The sequence below is a fragment of the Trachypithecus francoisi genome, unplaced genomic scaffold, assembly GCF_009764315.1.
Source record: "Trachypithecus francoisi isolate TF-2019V2 unplaced genomic scaffold, Tfra_2.0 Lachesis_group8, whole genome shotgun sequence".
In the NCBI taxonomy this organism is placed as follows: Eukaryota; Metazoa; Chordata; class Mammalia; order Primates; family Cercopithecidae; genus Trachypithecus; species Trachypithecus francoisi.
This window is the reverse complement of record NW_022681473.1, coordinates 29,496,866-29,517,972: the sequence shown is the minus strand read 5'-3', so window position 1 is coordinate 29,517,972 and position 21,107 is coordinate 29,496,866. Positions and strand designations below refer to the sequence as shown.

The following is a 21,107-nucleotide window of genomic DNA, read 5'->3' as shown; positions in this document are numbered from 1 at the left end:
TGTTAAACAGAAAGCTGTTAATTTGGATTAAACTAGAATACAGAACCCTCTCATGCCAGGTTTCTCTGCCACAAGGCATTCTGGGAAGATTCCCAGGACGCCCAGCCAGGAGGTTGGTCATGGCTGCTCTACATGGGTCTTCCTTTCTGAAAATGCTGCAAGGCAGAACACCCTTGAGGCTGCCAGGGGAATGTCTGACCAACTCTGGGGAAGTTTAACTCGGGCCCAAAGCAGGACATGGGAGTTTGCGGTTCATGTGTGGAAAGTTTCTCCACAGGCAAAGAGTTTCATTTTCTCTCACAGTCATCCCTGACCACTCAGGAACCCCTGTCTTTCGTGTTGACCTCAGGAGCTTTAAGGCTTGGTAAAAAACAACTTTTAGAGTGTGTGACGCCATCTTTGGGTCTAGAGGCTGTGTGTCAGGACTGAAAGAAGGGGATGAAGATGAAAGCTGATCTTGCATTTCATGGGTTTTCTTTTTTTTTTTTTTTGAGATGAAGTCTGACTCTGTATCGCAGGTTGGAGTGCAGTGGTGTGATCTTGGCTCACTGCCACCACACCTCCCGCATCCTGGTTCAAGCAATTCTCCTGCCTTAGCCTCTGGAGTAGCTGGGATTACAGGCATGCGCCACCATGCCCAGCTAATTTTTGTATTTTTGGTAGAGACAGGGTTTCACCATGTTGGCCAGGCTGGTCTTGAACTCCTGACCTTGTGATCCACCCACCTCAGTCTCTCAAAGTGCTGGGATTACAGACGTGAGCCACTGCGCCTGGCCCATTTCGTGGGTTTTCTACAGATGACACGGCTATGCTTTAGAAGTCACCAGGAACCAAAAATGAGAGAGGGGCTTGACTGAGTTATTTCACACTGAGTCACTGGGTCTGGTTCACTGGAAGAAAAACAAGTACCAAGGTACTCTGTCTCATCTTCATCTCTCAGTCTAAATCCTCTAGCAGGGAAATGTGAAATCGTCTGGAAATCCTGGTTCACAGAGAAGAACAGGGCTGAGGGAGCTGGGTCACCCACAATTCATCTGGTGTCTTGCATTGGATTGAACCATATGAAATTGCCATTTATTTCAATATAAAAAGGTCAAATATTGGCAATTTCATATGGTTCAACTTAATATTGATAGAAACAAAACATAGCGCCTGCCTCTCAGGATGCATGGTGCCAAGAGACTGTCTTTAGGGGCAGGGTGTGGCAGAGGGGTCACTGGAGGCCCCAAACCTGAGGAAGGCTGGCACAGCTCTGGGCATTAAAGGGCTAAAGTCACATGGGGTTAGGGAAGAAAAGGAGATCCACGTAAGTAAGCATTGGCTAAGAGCGTGAAGTCCGGATTCCAGCCTGGATAACAATCCCAGCTCCAACAGAAAAGATTTCTTAGCCTGTCCTGCTCAGCTTTCTCACTGATAACATATGGAGAGTGATACTCACCTGCAAGCATGTTGAGAAGATAATAACTGTTAACATGTATTGAGTGCTTGTCAACCAAGAGGTCCTCCACCAAGGCTCTTTTATATAAAAGGCTTATATGACCCAGAAGAAGCTTCTCCTTATATTACCATTGTTAGTCCAAGTGAAAACAGGATCAGAGCATTCTCTCTTTTATTCCTCCACTACATCTTATCCATTTCTTTTTGCACCTAGCATGCTCCATTGGGATTTCTTGACCACATTACTAGACTATAAGCTCTTGAGGACTGAGACTATGTTTCATTTACTTATGGCATGGGCTGGGCAGGGGAGAATGGGGAGGCTGGTATGTGGAAGGGGCAGGACCAGGATGGATTGTGAGTTTAAGACTTGACAGCAGATTAGCTCCAGAGACACAATTGGTTTTTGTTTAGTAAAACATCTGGTTGGATATTTTGGTGGTAAAAAGTCAGAGTGCAGGCCATGATCTAAAAGGATGAGGAGAGAGGCACAGAGAGCTCAGATTACTTTACAGATGAAAAGGAGAGGGGTGTCCAGAGAGCCAGGGAAAGATTCAAAGATGGAGAACAAGGAGGCCCAGGGGGAAATTCCCAGGAGTGGGGAATACTAAAAGATTTTTTTAAAAAGGAGATGCCTAACATTACATTTTTGTTTTATTTCTGTCCTACCTGAAATTATTAACAGTGAAATAACACTTGAGATTCAACAGTAGGCGAAGGGGAGATGACTTCTTTTTCATTTTATTACTCTTTTGAACTTTGTCCTTCCCTTTTCTATGAACACGCATTTATTTTGTGATATATTAAAAATGATTTTGCTGCACAGAACTACAGCCCTGCCCCATCCCGCCTTGATCTGCAATTACGCTGCCTCAAGTCAGAGACACTTTGGCGAGAGAGGAAAGGACTTAGTGGAAAAGGGGCCACATTCCTTGGTGACGTTGATGTAGACTGGAGATAAGGTGTAAAAAAGAGAATTCAGTGGAAGTGGGAAATCAAAGCAAAAGACTAAGACAGACATAAGCCCCTAAAATCTTCAAAGAAAAGATTAATGTGGGAATTGGTTTTGTCTTCCACCAGCCACGAGTGGAGGGTAAGTCAGTCAGTTAAGTGTGTGTGTGTGTGCGCGCGTGCATACGTGTGTGTCTTAAATTTTTAAAACAGCAGAACTCGGATGAGCTCGCCTGGAACACCCAAGGATATCTAGATCATCTGGGTTTGAACCCCAAGTCAGCCAGTTAATATCCACTAAATTGGGATAAGTTACTTCTCTCTGAACCTGTTTTCTCAACTGTAAGACAGTGATAATACTATTAGCTGCTTCATAATCTGCTGTGACTTTTAAACGAGCCCATGTAAAGTGCTTAGAACAATGTCTAACACTTAAGGGACACTCACTAAGTATTAGCTATTTGCATCCTGCATCCTTTCAATCTATTTTTTTGAATGGATGCATGAACTGTCAACCGTTACTCAAAAAAAAAGTAGAGGTGCTCATATCCCCACAATCAGAAACTCCTATTTTCCTTCCCTGTCTCTAGTTCATTGCTTCTGGAAGGGAGATTCCCTGGAGATTGCACCAACGGAATCACCTGGGAACTTGTTAGAAATGCCAGTTCTCCAGCCCCACCTCAGATAAATCTCTGGGAGATTGTGGTGCATGCTCAAGTTTGAGAACGAATGCTCTATTCTCTCCAGAGAGGAATGCCAATGCGAGGAGCCTCAGAGCACTCCTAGAGGGTGGAGGCTCTTTGAGGTCTTCCTTCTAAGTGCCATCTCAACTATATTCCCCAATTAGCACATGTGAGCCCAGAAAAGATCTCAACAGCAGAGTCTTACATGAGAATTGGGCCACAGGTCCACTTGGATTTCACTTTATTTTGATTTTCCTTTTCCTACCTGTAGCCAGACCCAGTTATTTATTACCTCTTCCTGGTATTGGCTCCCATTTATCACTCCATCCTGTCTCTGTCAGAGACACTGGGGTGTCAGCAAGGTCTCTTATAAATATCTGCCAAGGGGTCCTGACACAAAGGGCTTCTTGGACCCAGGGAAAGGTTCTAGTTTTAAACAGTCCCACCCATCCGGTGCTCTGGGACTCGGCATTTTTCAGAACTCCAGAATCTTGGTTTTCACCATGACATTTACAGAGCAGCTAAGCCTGCTTGTTGAAAACCATCCAGGGCTTAAAGGGCAGTAACGAGGCTGGCTGGTCTCCAGCAGTTGGCAAACACTGTGACACATTAAATGTCACTGTAGGCTTTGTTTGGTTTTAAATGGAAAAATTGCTAGTTATGAAAGCTTACAAACCTTGGTTAAAGAGAAAGAAAATTCCCTCTTTTGTTTTTGTCTGCTTTTCCTCCACAGGCTACTTATCTAGGGAATGGCCAGTTGCACCCCATCTCATCTTAGCCCCCACCACCACTTACACACTAATGAGCACCCAACAGTCACAGAGCCCATAACCAGGAGCTAGTTTCCAGAACTCCTCTTGCTGGTGAGAAAGAATGTGTCACCATTACTAATTCAAAGCAGATCCGACCTAGCTGCAAACAGCTACACACATTTTCCCAGGATCCTCTACCCTTCCTTTTTCTTTTCCTCTTAAAAGGAATGCTCATGTTTATTTGTATACAAACATTCATCCCCAGCAGAATTCTACTCTAGGTCTTAAAACTAGAAGAGCACTCACTCAAAGGCATTGAACCTAGACTCTTGCTTCCAGCCTGATAGGTTATTGCTCCATTTAACACATAATGTAGCTGAGGCTCAGAAAGTCACTTGTCCAAGGTCCTATGGATAGTAAGTGCAGAGCTCTCAGACCCAGGGCTCCTGCCTCTTAGACTCTCTTTCCCTTCATCACACTCCTCCCTCCATTTGAGATCAGAGCCCTAGAACTGGATAACAGCTCTTCATTTGCTCCTTTCTTCCCATCTCCAGCCAAGGATAGGGTTTTCTCTTACTTGATTTCATCAATATAGTTAATCCAAATGTATCATCCTTTTTCTTTTTTTTTTTTAATTCAGCCAACTCCCTCCTGCTGACACACTTCAGCCCCGAGTTAGGACGCTCTGCTTTCCTTTGCAAGTGTAAGCATGTGAGCACTTGCATGGGGTGATCTGGGAGGACCTGTCCCTCCTATTTCATTTGCTAACATTTAGGTCAGAAGTAGGCAGGGTTTTGAATGTTTCATGAAGTGACTCGCATCCAACAGGCTTGAGAACAAATGACTGCCAAGAAGGAACAGGGCCCACAATGGCAGACCCACTGGGGCTGGAGGACTTGAATTCTAAGAGTGGCTAAGACCTTGATTGTACCCCATTTGTCCTCATTGAGTCTATTTGTTATTTTCATGCTGAGAGAAGAAAAAAATAGGTCAAAAATATTTCTCTGGTTAGCATGCAGATTCAGGTGTGTCTTAGTCTGTGCTGCTATAACAAAATACTTGAGATTGGGTAATTTGTGAAGAACAGAAATTTATTTCCTCAGAGTTCTGGAGGTTGGGAAGTCCAAGATCAAGACACTGGCATCTGGCAAGGGCCTTCTTTCTGCATGATGACATAGCAGAAGGCAGAAAGGCAAAGAGAGGGCAAGAAGGGGCTGAAATTGCCCTTTTATAATGCACCATCCCCACTCATGAGGGTGAAGCCTTCATGACGTAATCACCTTTTAAAGGTCCTACCTCTTAATATTACTACAATGGCAATTAAATGTCAACATGAGTTTTGGACTGGACAAATATTCAAACCATAGCCCAATAGGAGGCCCTAATAAGTGTGTCTTCTCCAACTTTCCCAACTCTGGGCCTCTCTGTTCCTCCTCCCCACTGCTAGAACTGCTTAGTACAAATTAGGAGGCTGTGTGGAGTTGGGTGAAGTGCCCTGACCCGGCTATACAAGTTCTGCTGTGCATCAGGTAAAACACTCAACCCTTCTGATTCCCAGTTTTCTCATCTGGAAGTACATCATAGGGCACCTTAATGATTAAATGGAGACAGATGTAAAGATATTGCAGTACCCACCAAATATCAGCCCCTTTTCCTCATTCCTGATCATATTAGTGCATTTTTTCCACTCAAAGGCATTTGTATTATAAAGGGGGGCAGCCTCTGTAATAACATTTTTTAAAAAGATGAATCTCTAATGGTGGTTTAAAGCCTTGGAAATAAGCCCAAGAAAAAAGTGAGGTGATATTGTTGCAGCAGGCAAGGGACCCTCAATGACAACACGCATTGAAAAGACTTGACAGGCAAAGAGTCAAGAGTTTAAGTAAGCAACAAGTCACAGGGAAAGCCAGCAGAACTTAAATGGCTTCCTTCATCTTTCTTCTCATGTGGGAGGACCCTAATTATCACACAGCAACTATGTGGTTAAGAGTAGCACATATTTATTGAGCTTCTACTATGTGCTCTGTCTCTAGACCACTGCCAATGTCTTCATTTCCCCTTGGTCCCCCTTCCATCCAACAGCCTACCCCATTCCTTTGTATCCTTCATCCCCTTCTCTCACAATCCTTCCCACCCATACACCACCATTGACTCTCAGCTGCCTTGTCTGAACAGATGTCATGAGAAAGGCTGTCCCTTGGGGCCAACATAGGACACAGAGAACAACCAAGCTGGCAGGTAAGGACGCCACTACCACCACCTGAGAGACTGGCAGAGATAGAGATGAGGCTATTTTGTTTGCTCTTCACCTTCCGCTAAAGGTATTTCCTGAGTGTTTTCTGATGATGAAGGAGTCAGTCAAGAAGATCCATGGCCTTCCTTGCAGCCCTCCCAAGTTGAACTGATTCTGTTCAGGGAGCCACTTCTTACTTCTGTTTTATTTTGTTTTGTTTTGTTTTCAGATGGAATTTCACTCTTGTTGCCCAGGCTGGAGTGCAATGGCACGATCTCAGCTCACCGCAACCTCCGCCTCCCAGGTTCAAGCGATTCTCCTGCCTTAGCCTCCCGAGCAGGTGGGATTACAGGCATACGCCACCACACCCGGCTAATTATTTTGCATTTTTGGTAAAGACGGGGTTTCTCCATGTTGGTCAGGCTGGCCTCGAACTCCCGAACTCAGGTGATCCGCCTGCCTAGGCCTCCCAAAGTGCTGGGCACTTCTTACTTCTAACCTAAGTCCTGTTGTCTGCACCAACAGCAGGCACATCTTATGGAGAGGTCGGGCTTCTTTTTAGCCTTCCCAGATGTCCTTCCTGCCTTCAGCCACTTGCATTTTCCTCTCTTTGGAAGGGTGGGGGTAGGAAGGAGGAACAAACTCAAGTCCACAAAATGTGGTTTCTGAGGTTGGGCACAATGGCTCATGCCTGTAATCCCAGCACTGTGGGAGGCCAAGGTGGGCTGATCACCTGAGGTCAGGAGTTTGAGTCCAGCCTGGCCAACATAGTGAAACCCTGTCTCTACAAAATACAAAAATCAGCCGAGTGTGGTGGCACATGCCTGTGGTCCCAGCTACTTAGGAGGCTAAGGCAGGAGAATTGCTTGAACCCAGGAGGCAGAGGTTGCAGTGAGCCAAGATCGTACCACTGCACTCCATCCTGGGCAACAGAGCAAGACTCCATCTGGAAAAAAAAAAAAAATGTGGTTTCTGGCTCTTAAAATCAATGCCAATAAATGTCAGAAAATTTGCTACTGGCAGGTGAGGCAGTTTGAAAAATAAGTGTGGGCACTTTGGCCTTGGGCCTCTGGGCCAGCACTTGTCACTCTGTGCCTCTGACATTGAAGACTGGCATTGCCGGAGGCCCTATCATATAACTCTAATGCTGGACAGGAGGCATCAGTGTATATCTCATAGAACATCAAAGCCCAAGTGGGCACTTAGAGGGGATCCATTGCAAACCCCTATTGGAGGACCATCTGGTTAGACTTTCCCGCCTTTGTGAATGGGCAGTGAGTTTTGTAAATGAGGAAAATGTCCTTCACTGGGAAAGGTAGCTGAACTACCATACATGGTCAAGTTCAAGTTTCTCTGCATGGCCTTTGAGGATGTCCATCTTGCTCACCTTTCACCACCCGCTGCCTCCAAGAATACCAGACCACTCGTACATCCTCACAGAGCTATAACCTCAGTGCCTCTGTGCAGGCTGGCCTTGACAGGAATGTCCTGTTCCTCCTCTCCCTACATTCACCTGAGAAACTTTTACCTATTGGTTATGATTCAGCTCAGCTACCACCTGCCTTTAGAAGCTTGAATGTGACCATAAACAAGAATTTGTTAGGCTCCAGAGACAGGCTGGCCGAGGGTCGGATATCTGTCCATTCCCAAGTCCCTTTACCTCTATAAACCTCAGTGTCCTCATCTATAAAGTGGGAATAATAACATGGAACTTTCAAGGCTGTTAAAGAGGAAGATATAAAATTCTCAGTCTAGTTCACCTAGTGAACACTCAAATTCAGTAACCATTTTCATGTTTCTTGATATTCTCCACTCTGTCCTTCCATTCTTGACTGAGATGAAGGCTTCTCTCTATCACTGTGCTTTTATATGTGTGCTATGTTTTAATCACTTTATTGAAGTGTAACTTACACACAACAAAATGTACCCATTTTAAGTGCATGGTTTGAAGAGTTTTGACAAATGTAAACACCTGTGAATACCTGTGCATACGGAACATTTCTGTCACTCCCAAAGGTTTCCTTGTGTTCCTTCCCAGTTAATCTCTATTCCCCTATACCTGGCCCTAAGAAACCACTGATCTCTTTGTTCTTTCTTTTTTTGTTGAGGCAGAGTCTCACTCTCCCCTAGGCTAGAGGGCAGTGGCACAGTCTCAGCTCACTGCAACCTCCGCCTCCCAGGTTCAAGCCATTCTCCTGCCTCAGCCTCTCGAGTAGTTGGGATTATAGGCACATGCCACCATGCCCAGCTAATTTTTTTGTATTTTTAGTAGAGATGGGGTTTCACCATGTTGGCCAGGCTGGTCTTGAATTCCTGACGTCAGATGATCCACCTCCCTCGACCTCCAAAAGTGCTGGGATTACAGGCGTGAGTCACTGCACCCAGTCCCAACTGATCTATTTCTATTGATATGTGTTACATTGTCTTTTCTTAGAGCTTCATATAAATGGAATCATACAGTACATATTTCTTTGTGTCTGGCTCTGTTCATTCAATATAATGTTCTGAGATTCTTGAATGCATCAGTAGCTGGTTCCTTATTACTGTATTTTTAACCTTGTGTCATAATCTGTCTGATTCCTCCACTAGACTGTGAGGCCTTCAAATATTTAATATTTTTCTTCTTTCGTTCTCAAATAGGTACTCAGTAAATGTGAGCGGGAAGGAGGAAGGAAGAGTGAGGGAGTTGCCATGGGGATTAGCTAAGATCTTGGTTGTAGCCTTGCTACCTGTCCATCCCTGGGAGGCAGTACTCACAATCCCAGCAGAACCCCATCCACAGGCACTTACAACAGCCAGTCCACAGCCACCAGCAGGCTGATGTCCTCTGTTGGCAAGCCCACGGCCGTCAGAATGAGGAGCATGGTGACCAGTCCGGCACTGGGGATACTGGCTGCGCCGACACTTGCCAGGGTGGCTGTGAGGCTATAAGAACAGAGAAGTCTAGGTCACGGAAATGGAAAGAATCTTAGCAAAACCAACCCTGGCAATTTTAAGCTCTAATTTTCCTGCAGCCATAAAATCCCCACACCCCAACCCCCACCCCATACTCTCCACCAAGGAATAGAGAAATCTAAAGTACTAAGACCCAGGAATTAAGGATTAAGGCCTATTTGGGTTCTGCTCAACTATGATGTAAGCTTATAAATTCATGGATTGGAGCCTTATTCCCATCATGCTATCCAATTAGTCTAATATATCACAGGGCTCAAATAAGGTAAGCGTGGCTCTAAAAGCAGGCAAGGAAATATTAAAGATAAAAACAAATCGCCCTTAATCCTCCCATGGGAACACAACTGCATTCATTTTTGCTTACGCTTTTATGTCTCTGTGAGCACCAGAGGCTTTTGGACTACGTGGCAAAGGTCTGAGAAGGCCATTGCCAAGGTTAGCATGAGAACTCAGAATAGCAAATATCCAGACCCAACTGAGTTAGACATCAGAGGAACAAATCAATAGATTCCAAATGACACTAAGTGTCAGGCGCCTGGATGCCTCACCATGGGCTGGAAAATACATTATTCAGAAGGAGGATGCCAAGAAATGATAATGAAAGAAAGGGAGGCTTTCTTTCTGAAGCGTCTCATCAGTTCTTTCCAAACAATGCCAGGGCCACACCCAGCACCATTTTGAAATTTGTCTCTGGGAGAGGGTTAATCTGGAGTTCAAGTGCCCTGTCCTGACACCAGGGAGTCTCTGTGGTCTGGCAAAGGGCAGCGACTCTTTTTCCTCTTTTCTGGATGCCATTTGTACAAAGCTGTCATATCAAAATATCATATCAAGAGTACTTTGGAAATACGGATTCCCACGTTGTTTTTGTGGGTACCAAAAGGTAAGGGGGACTGCATTCTTTGTAGTTATAAAATCCTAGAAATTTTATGAGCTGAGAGGCAGCCTCTCAAATTGTTTCAACTAAATCCGGGCCATCAGTGCGACCAAGCACAGAATCCTGGGGTCTTATCATCGGGAGGGACCTGAATATACCTAATCTTACGTTTGGGAGATTAAGGCCCCTGGAGAGCCTGTGGTTTGAGCTGTTTTTCCCATATTGCCATCCTTTGCAGGTTTAGGCCCATCCTTGCATAGACACTTCCCCTGGGTGTGATCTACAGACCCCCCAACCACACCCTTCCCCTCCCACTCCATGGTGTCAAGGCTTGGCGCACTCCAACTTCCTTGAATCTATCTGGGTCACAAGAGGTACAGTGTGGAGTGCTCAGCCATGAAAGTTCAGCAGTTGAACAACCTGAATTCAAATTCCAGCTCTGCCACTTAATAACCACATGACTACAGGCAACTTAACCTCTCTGTGCCTTGATTTCCTCGTCTGTAAAAAGGAGACAGTAATGGTATCTCTTTCATGGGGTGGTCAGAAGCTTTCAGGAGCTAATAAATTAAAATGCACTTAGAAGGGCCGGGCACATTCTGGCCCATCCCCACCCTGCCCCATCCCGCCCAGTAAATGTGAATTGTTTTTCTTGTCAAGAAATCTGGACAGGACCAGACTGCTTTGCAATGAAAACTTCCCTAAAACCCCGAGAGCTGGAAGAAGGGAATTCTCAACCATTTCCCAAACAGACAGAACACCAGGGAAGGGGAACTCCCCAAGTTCCAACGGTCTTGACCTTGACTGTTTTATTTACAGCATCAGTTGCTCTGAGTCACTCTTGCACATCCCTTTGAACTGTGGTTAACACTAACATTATCTGGTTATCTTTTGGTTGTATGAGACAAAGTCTTATAAAGATAATTCTTCCTGGAAGTTGCTTTCCCCTCTTGTCCTCCACCCTAATAATATCCTCACCCTCCAGTGGGCACAGTGTCTGTCTGTGGAATTCTAAGCCCTGCAAGAGCTCCTTAGGCAGTGATTTTCCCTGCATCCCTCACTGCTTTCTGCTTTGCCTGGTCTTCCACTCCCCTGGCTCACTTCTCTAGGATTCCTGGAAGCTGTTAAGATACTAGACACACAATATCAGAGCAGAACCTCACAGTAACCCTGCAAGGGACATATATGGTTACACCTGCTTTCACCGTGAGGAAAACATATATAGGATGGGTGGAGAAACTTAGGTCACACAGCTTGAACATGGTCTGCTGGGATTTGAACAACGGTCTACTTGATTTCAATGCCACGCTGGTCCTTGATGGCCTTGATCCCTCCCTATATTGAAAATTCTATGAATTAATAAAATGCTGAGAATTTCTAATCACTATTTTCCTATATGCAGTGAAAGGAGAGGAATGAAGAATTTACTTGGATGTGCAGCATGAAGATAGATTTGGCTATTTTCCTCCAAATAAACTGCAGGCATGAAGTATATCCATCCGTGGTGGGTGCCCCAGAGGTAGCCCTTGTGGGGGCTACAATTCAGGAGGATTGGACTGAACTCACCCAGGGGCCAGAGATTTAAATGTGTATGGTCAAACTCATCTTTTGTCAACTGAAAATGCTCAGTAGTATCACTGTTAATATAAAACAAACCCTGTGCAGATAAATTTATAGAACTTAAGCATAAATTCAATCACTCACTGGTCCATTCTCCCATCTGTAAGTTCCCATCTAATAGTGGGAACTTAATGGAAAATATGGTTACCATCAAGACCCAGAGTTGAGAGAGCAGAAATGACTTTTGCTTGGCAAAAGACTTTCTTAAGAAGCCCTTTTTGTCTTTGAGTTTTAAAGCAAGGGAGGTTAGCAGTCTTGTGATAATTGTTAGGACATAATTTTGAAAGACTTGATCTTCTGACCTGAAATATGTTTTCCATTGTCAGTAACATCATGGTACTCATGATGTCACGGCCACATTTTTCTTTAATATTCTAGGAGTGTTGTGTGTTTTATTAGACATCAATAATAATAATAGAAGCTAACATTTATTGACTGGTGCCTGGTTCATACTCATAAGAGACTATGAGCCAGGCACCATGTTCTCAGCCACCCTAGAATTTGTTATTGTTCTCATTATGCAGATGAGGAAACTGAGGCTCCCTTGTAGTACATAATTCATAGGGTGGTTGTGAAGATTTTATTATATATATAAGTTATTATTTTGCAACCCAACAGTATAATATAGTGGAGGCAGTGTGTGTAATGGTTAAAAACACAAACCCCAGAGTAAGGTGGTCTGGGTTCAAATCCCATTTCTGCCTCTTATAAACAGTGTGATCCTGGCCCAGTTACCTCATCTTACTGTGCCTCATTTTCTCCATCTGTAAAATACGGAACCCAATATCTACTTTTTAGGGCTGTTTCTAGGATCACAAGTTAAATAAATGGAAGCATATGCCAGCATTTGGAAACTTAAATTGTAGTTGTTCCTCTAGATGGCTGTATGTCATCTATTGTCTGAGCCTCTGTTTCTTTATCTAAGGTGAGATAATTTAGCAAGAGAGTCATTGGAAGACATTTCAGATGATACATTCTAGTTGATTAAATAAATGTGATTGCTATTTCATGTTTTCATATTGTGTGTGTGTATTAAACATGGTGAATTTTTCTTTCCTCTATTTGCTGAGTTGCTCAAGTGAACTCAGATGTGTATGGGATATTCACTAAATCTTCTGGAATGGTTATAAGGAGAAAGGAGAAAGCTGTGTTTTAACAAAAATGTCCTTGAGCTGGTTGAATACCTCAGAGCTAGACAGATCAAGCACAGGCTCTGAAGTGGCCATTCCATGGCAATATCAGCCCCTAGAACACAGAGAGGACATGATTAGAGGAATTTTCCAGCACTGCTACGGACACTGGGTGGTCCCTCAGTTTGGACTTTTTAAAAATCTGAGCATGTAGAGAAATCAGACCCAAATGAACACTGCCTCTTAGGAGAGATCTCCTAAAATGGCCCTAGTCCACCAAAGGCCTACCAGAGAATGGACTGTTGGATAACATGAATCAACCAGACACCAGATTATTACCAAAGTTTCTAATATAGAGGTCAACAGCGCTGCCTGGGGGAGAAACTGAAGTGGGAGAATGAGGCTAGCGCCTTAGCCTGAACCCCAAAAATATTGCCCCTTCTAATGCCCAATGGAAAAAGTCAACAAAAACACTATTCTAATGTCTGTTTTTGAGTCATAGTCAGAAAGAAGAAATGACTTGTGGTTGGAAGAGGTAAACTGTGGAATAGAAATTTGACTTGTGCCTCTGCCACCCATAACCATGAGACCTAGGTTTGTCACATAATTTCTTTGAGCCTCACATGCCTCCTCTGTAAAATGGGAATAATGACTATCCCTTCTCTTCAGGACTGCTGGGCATGTTTAAAGCAATGTATGGAAAGAGTCTGCCACCTCAGAGGAACCAAAGAGTGGAGTGATTATCATCATGGAGGATGAAAGTGTATTCCAGTGTCTACCTCATTCATTTCCTAAAATGAATCACCCAGGCCTTGGCTATTCTAATATCTGGAATTCTCTTTCTACTACAAGTACATCTGTCGCACAGAATGTGACCCACTTACTCCCTATGTTTTCTGATCACATAGAGTCTGAGAGGGGAAATAAAACTTATAAATTGTTGAGTCCAAAATTGACAAACTGCAGTGTCTTAAAGGACCAAGCTGCGGTGACAGGTGCAGCAGACCAGGCATAAGTAATAGGGTAGGCAGGGGAGACTGTAGGAAACTGAAGTGCAGCTGTCTTATAAGAGGATGAATTTCTAACCTTTTACAATATATTTCAAGGCAAACAAAGCAACACTCTGGGCTGGGAGTCCATCCATGAACTACCAACTTTTAGCCCCAAATTATGAATACCTTCCTTATTTATAGATGAGGAAATTGAGACTGAGAGTAGGGATATAACATAAGTTAGGGCAGAAATTGGCTTCTGGCTTAATTGAAGCATTTAGATGGGTTGGGAGTGATAATATTAAAATGATGATTGCAAAAAGCTTTATTTCATGCTATAATGTCAATATAACATTGAATGGGTTGAAGACCGATATTTTCAATGACTTAACCTAGAAGCAAGAAAGTGAAGTGTTAGTTTGGCTAGTAGGTGTGATCTTTTAAGTTTATGGTGAGGCAACACATTTTTAACGATCTCTTAGGAAAATGTTCTTTCTGAATTTTTAAAATGATGAATGCATTTAAATAAAAACAGCTTTAGTAAAAGAAAAACTATGTGCTATTTATTTGTAATAAAATCTTATATGTCATATTTAGGAATCTCTTCCAGTATTTTGTAATTTCTGCCGTTACCCTCTGGTGATAGAATATTGAACGGAGCATATTTTAGTGAAACAAAAATTGGATCCAGAGTCAGCTGATGTTGGCCTCAGTTACAGTCCTGTCAAATCATTACTGATGTTGGCCTTACTTACAGCCATGCTGTAGCCATGGACAAACTACCATGCCTCTTGGTGCCTGAGTTTCTTCGTCTATTAAATGGACAAGGAAATTACCCTGCCTACATCACATGATTGCTAAAAATCAAATAATATCCAATTTCTAAAGCAAGTTGACATATGCAATACAAACAGGAGGTATTAATGAGAGTCTTCTTTCTTGTCGCAATCTTTTCCTTTTGAAGGCTGCCAATAATTCCTCTTCTTTTATTACCTTCATTGTCTTCCACCAGCAGAAATGAAATTGAAGTGGCCTCTGTCACATGGAGCTAGTGTGGAGGGGAAACAGGGTAGAACAACAAGTAGTTGTTTTTGTGTTTTACCCCACCCTCCTCACCTTACAGTCACAATCTGTCCTCCATCCAGGACAACACCATTCATTTGGGCTATAAAGATGGCGGCCACCGCTTCGTAAAGGGCTGTACCATCCATGTTAATGGTTGCTCCAACAGGAAGGACGAATCTAGTCACACGTTTATCAATCCCCAGATTTTCTTCCAGGCAACGGAAGGTGACAGGTAAAGTTCCAGCACTGAGAACAAAGAGAAAGAGAGAGACAGGGTTATGTCCACTTTAGAGAAGCAGGACAATGCACAAACTGGAATGCCACTGCATCCTTAGTTTTTCTTGTTTTGTGTCAATCAAGCAAGGTGACATGTAAAAAAGCAGTATCTGGAGCCACATTAAAAACTGATGAGTTGGAGGCTGAAATTCAATCTTACTGAGATGCTAATAGGCAGCAAAATATTTTCGTTGGTTCTGGTTCTGGAGATATACTCAGAACTTGAAGATGTTTTCTTTTGACCACTGTTTCCATCTTGGATTCAATATTGAAGTGCATCTGATTGCCCATATTAATTGGGTTGCAAAAAAAAAAAAAAAAATCTATGTCAGAAAAGAATCAGCTATCAACAGTGAAATGGGATGAGGAATTTTTGGATAACCCATAATTTCATGCTAGAAATGCTGTTTCCAATAAAATGACTGAATGGATCGCATTTAGCCCCAGGAAACTGCCCTGAGCTGGGCTTGCTAATTTCCACAACAATAAACATGTGCAGCACCCTTCAGCATGAGCTGAAGCACTTCACTGGGGAACCTCACAGATAGTCCAACACCCTGATACACACTCATCAGCCAATTCTACAGTCACTTCAATGACATGGAGCAGGAAAGCATGTGTTCGATAGCAAATCAGAGACTAAATACGAAGTGACTTCACCCCCACTCCTCCCAGGCCTGGGATGTGGATTCATGACCACATGACCCAGCCTCAAAGGCCAGAATTCCTGACATGTTCATATGTCTTCAAAATCGGAAACCAATAAAAAATAAGGATTGCTAAAGGCCAGAATATTATCTCCATGTGGATAGAAGTGCATGGGAGGATGAGTGGATTTGCTGCAAAGTTTAAGTAATGTAGAAAGCAATGCAAAACACTCAAACTGCCATGGAAGTGCTTCATGGTCCATCCTCTTGATTTTTTTCTATTCAAACTTTAGCAAAGTGAATTAGAAAACCTGCAATGCAGACAACATTTGGAGGTGTTTTCTCTCTTGCACTTGCAGCTTTTGTCAAAGTTTCCTCCTTCTACTGGTCAGAATTAGTGACTAAGCTGGACATAGATCCCTGTAGAGGTCTTGGTTTCTCAGAGAGTGGGAGAAGACCATCTGCTCCAGGGAAGCTAAATGAAATGAAGATTCCAGGGCCTATCCAGAACCAATGAATCAGAAAACCTAAAACTAGGGATGCCCAGATGCGCATCTTATCAAACCACTGGCCCACAAGCTCCTAAAACAACCTCAGGAGAGCCAAATTTCTCTTACGAGAACATTCTTTGTGATTTCAAGTCAGGGGTCTGTCTCATGCCTCCTTCTTGGTCTTGGGTAGGAAGCAGAAATGTTTGTTGGGGAACATTTCATAACTAAAATCTTGCAAACCCAGGACAAAGTTGGAGCCTGGCCTCATTCGCATGCAGGAGATGCCATTAGACCTGGCTTGCTGTCTTAATGTGAAGTCAGTGTCCCTTTCTTCCTCTTACCCCACCCTTTCCTGGGCCCTTTCGAAGGGTTGCCTGGACACCAGGACTGGTCTGAGATGACTGCTCAGTTGTGGTTGGTGGCCAGGATTCTCGATTGCAAGGATTCTCAAATCTAAGGACACTTCTGGGATTGCTGGAATACATTTATATTTATTATTGCATTCATTTTTCCAAACTGTCATCAAATGGTCTTTGGACAATTAAGTAGATTGGGAAAAATGATTTTAAGTATAAAAATATCCTCTATTTCTCTACTGGACAGGCTTTCTTTGTATCTTTAAAAATCCACCCACCCAATCAAACTAGAACTTGAGAATTTTAATTTCAAGCTTTCCTATGTGGACGGGCTGACATTCTGACGTTGCTTTTTTGGCTCCTGCCTCAATGGCCATATGACAGCCTTCAAATGTTGCTAACAATAACTGTCAGATATTTGACATGCTTCTTTTGTTTTTTACATAGTAGTTTTGACAGCCTGCACTGAAGTTGGAGGGCTGAAGACAGGTCGGTCTCAGGCCACCCCCCTCCCTCTGCCCTTCCTGACACCAGCCTCTGGAACCATTGAGAAAAGTGGTTCAACTACCCTCAACATCTTTATTCTGTACAAGGGCCGAGGAGGCAGGAAAGATATTTTGTGGGCTGTTCCTGGGTTTTGCTTTTTTTTTTTTCTTCTCTGTGACCATGATGGCAAAGAAACCTTCAGTTAATTCTCGGTACATGACTCATGTCACACAGCCTTTTAAAAAAAGAAATTCCACATCCAGGCAAAAACCACATTTTAACTAAAGATTAAAACCACGTTTTTTTGTTTTTTGTTTTTTCAAATGAAATACAGGGTTGGGGAAGAAATTGGTCTAATATTTGCAGCCTTGGTTGGATAATCTGCGCATTTGTCTCTGATTTAAATACAAATTTGGGCCATGCAAATTCCCTTAAGATTCACCTTATCTTACAAAGTTACTGAAATAATGGCCTAGTCATTCAAAAGAAAATAATACTAATATTTTTGAAATAGTTGAAAGATCTAAACCATAAAGGTATTGGAAGAAAATAAAAAGTCATATTGTATTAACTTGGAGAAGCTATTCCTAAGCAAAATCTAAATTCTAAATTCTGAAGAAAAGTATTGATAGCTTTGACTAAGTACAAATTTAAAACTTCTAGAGGCAAAAAGCACAGTAACTTTTTAAGACCAATGTCAAGTGAAGAGGAGGATTATTTGCAACTTGTGACACATGAGCTAATATGCTTATACAAAAAGAGAGCTTGAAAATCCATCAGGGAGGGATGAATACCTCAACAGGAAAATGACCAAGTTCATGAACAATTCAAAAGGCAGGGGAAAGGGGAGGGGAAGGAGAAGTAAAGATATGCATATCCCATGAGATTACTTTTCACCCAGTAGGACTGGAAAGCATTAAAGTGACTGGTAATATCCAGAGCTGGTAAGTAAGCGCAGATGGGCACACCCTCAAACCCCAGTTAATGGGAACATAAAATAATAAATTTTTCTGAATAGCAATCTGGTAACGTGATTCAAAACCGTCAAAGTGCATACCATTTAACTCTGAAATTCCACTTATCCTGAGGGGATCATCATACAACCTTGCAGAGATGTATTTTCAAGGATGTTTGTCATAGCTCTGTTTACTTAAAGGTACATCACTGTGGCTAGGATGGGGTGGGGTTCGCATTGTACTATATACAGTGCATTATTATGCAGTTTAAAAACTGGTAGTACAGTCTATTGCAATAGATATAACTTTTATGATATGTTGACTAGTAAAAAAACAGCTATTTATAAAACAGCACATATATACATAGTAAGAACTTGAAAGATATATAACTAAAGACTAATTAAAAGGTTATGACCAGTTATCACTGTATGATAGAATAATTGGCAAAGCTCATTTTCTTCTTCAAAAGTATTGTATTCACTGCCTGAACTTTTTCACAATGAGCCTGCAGAAATTTTATTTTATTTTTCTTTTCTGGTTATGAGCCAGGTATGAGATAAAGTATGAGATACCAGGCTTATAACCAGAAAATAAAAATAAAATTAAACTAGGTGGGTTTTTTTTTCTTTTTCCTCTTTTTCTTCAAGTGGAGATCTGTATGGATAGAGATACTTAGTCATGGTAAATTTATAAAACCAAGAAGGAAATTTTGAAGTGTTTTCCTTCATCCACGGAAACTGGGTGCAGAATCTAGATCCTTAAGATTGTGTATATTCCAGCTTGGTCTGAAACCCCATTTTCTACTAGCACTGAATCCTCATTGATTTGTAAGGTGGAAATTTAATTTGGTTTCCCAGGCATTATTGGTCTGTTAGGTCGCTTAAGGGAAACCTGACTGCCTGCTCAGCAGCTGTGGAGCAACAGGCTCTGCTGTGTCATGGAGTGGCACCTCACTAGCAGTGCATGGGCACAGGTTCTGCAACAAGGACATGATAATGAGCTATGGATTTCAGAATTTGCTTGCCTCCCTGTTTTATGATTCAGTCTTAGTTTTGTGACCCAAGGACATATGTGCAGACATAAAATAATGACTGCAAGCTGAAAGTAAAACACTAGTCTTAAACATTCTCAATTGTAAGGCATTTCTTTCTTTCTTTCTTTCTTTCTTTCTTTTTTCTTTTTTTTCTTTTTTTTCTTTTTTTCAGTTGGAGCCTCACTTTGTCACCCAGACTAGAGTGCAGTGACGCAATCTCAGCTTACTGCAACCTCCGCCTCCTAGGTTTAAGCAATTCTCCTGCCACAGACTCCCAAATAGCTGGGACTACAGGCACTCCCCACCGCACCTGGCTAATTTTTGTATTTTTAGTAGAGACGGGGTTTCACCATGTTAGCCAGACTGGTCTTGAACTCCTGACTTCAAGTGATCCGCCTGCCAAGGCCTCCCAAAGTGCTGGGATTACAAGCGTGAGCCACTGCGCCCAGCCCAATTGTAAGGCATTTCTTATGTATTTCTTCTTGTTCATTTTTTGGGTTGTTTTTGTTAGATTCAGTCCAAGATGATAGTCCAAAAAATGATTTTTCTCTGCATATCTCTGGGGTCCTCTTTGGCTTTCTAGGCACTGGAACTAGGTAATAAAGGGGGAACTGATTCTTCATCAATGCCAAGTTAACTCTGGGGAAGAATAATCCATTAGAGGTTCATGTCGAGGTCAAAGACTTGGCTGAACTTTGTTTGTTACAAAAAGTCTCACCTAACACACCATTTACTTTGTAAAAGCTGCTGCTTCTACTTTTGAAAATTTATTTATGAAAATCTTCAAAGAGTAATATTTTGTGATAGCATTTTCCAAATCACAGGTGAAATGTTAATTGAAAAACATCCTGTTAAACTCCCTTTAGAAAACATCTAAAACTAATGCCACTAATGATGTAAGTGGCAAATTAGGCATGCAAACAAATAGCATGCATTTATCTGAAAAATTTAATGTGAGATCATATTTCCAACATAGTTGCAAACCAGCAAAAATGTTCACCAGAAGGCTCAGAAGTTCCTAGAAGGAGACAAAAATTCAAAGCATTTGCCTTTGACAAAAGATCTTAGTAATGTGTGCCAAGTGTTCTTATTGAACTTTGTGATGGAAGGGTTTTGAGAAATGAGAAATGGCAAAGAAGGCAAAAGAGTGAGCAAAGAGAAAGGTGATTTCTTTTGTTCTCTACCTGGAAGCGGTGCCCAGGGCAGTGATCCAAGCTTGGAAAATGCCAGCAAAAAAGGAGAAGGGGTTTTTCCTGGTCACTACAAAGTAAATCAAGGGGAGAAAGATGCCCCCGTGGATGATGAGGCCTATGATCACTGTTACCATGTACATCCCCAGTTGCCTAGCAACCACTTCTAAGTCCTTGATTGCAATGATCTTCCCACAGATCAGGCAGGCGATACCCAGGGGAGAGTACCTGAAAAACACAAAAGGGAAAAACAGCATTGAAGAGATCATTATGGCATTCAGAACCTGGGCCTCCTCTGTACTGCACCCTGAGGAAAACACGTGCTCTTTTGTACAAAAAAAGACTTTTGCTGAGAAAAGGTGATGAGATTCCATTGATGTTATTTTTTATTTTGGACCAACTCCCTTAATCAAAATCTGTTTTGTGGATCTGGTGGCATCTGCTCTGATAAAAGTCCAAAGGCAAATTTTGTCGCTAAGGTGAGTTCTAGGGATAAAGGAGACATGCATTACCATCTTTTAGCTTTACCATCAAGTTCAAAGTTGAGAGACTCAGGTGTGTCTCTGGGAATCTTGTTTGATTTGTGTTCCTCAGTTCCTTCCTAGAAATTTGGGAATTTGAGCTTTTTAGAAAACTATAAACTGGAATTTGTAAATTTGCATTATTTTTACCTTGGAAGATAGGGAATATATTAAAATGAGAAAGAGAAAGAAAGAACAAGGAAACCATCTGAGCCAAAATGTACATTTAGAGAAAAGTGGTTTTACGACTTCCAAGTCTGAAAGTATTTTTTCCATACTTACTCTAACAAAAATGCTAACTACTTTCATTTTGTTTTAAGCACTATGGTGAGAGCTGCACACTCATTCCCTCCCTTAATGCTTACCACAACCCGAAAATCTAGGTGTCATTATTGCTACGTGGCAAATAAAGAAACTGAAGTTAAGAAAAGCTAAATAATCAGCCCAAGATCAGGAAACCAG

At 42.3% G+C, this 21,107-nt stretch overlaps 1 protein-coding gene across 2 annotated transcripts in view; it reads right to left on the bottom strand.

The window, feature by feature from the left end:
* SLC1A2 (solute carrier family 1 member 2) overlaps positions 1 to 21,107 on the bottom strand; it is a 106,005-nt gene that overhangs the window by 12,687 nt on the left and 72,211 nt on the right. For both annotated transcript variants that reach the window (XM_033207913.1, XM_033207912.1), the window contains exons 7-9: positions 20,119 to 20,352; positions 14,741 to 14,935; positions 8,847 to 8,981 (exon numbers count right to left, since the gene is read on the bottom strand). In XM_033207913.1, coding sequence (XP_033063804.1) covers positions 8,847 to 8,981; positions 14,741 to 14,935; positions 20,119 to 20,352 — 564 coding nt within the window. The remainder of the gene's footprint in view (positions 1 to 8,846; positions 8,982 to 14,740; positions 14,936 to 20,118; positions 20,353 to 21,107) is intronic.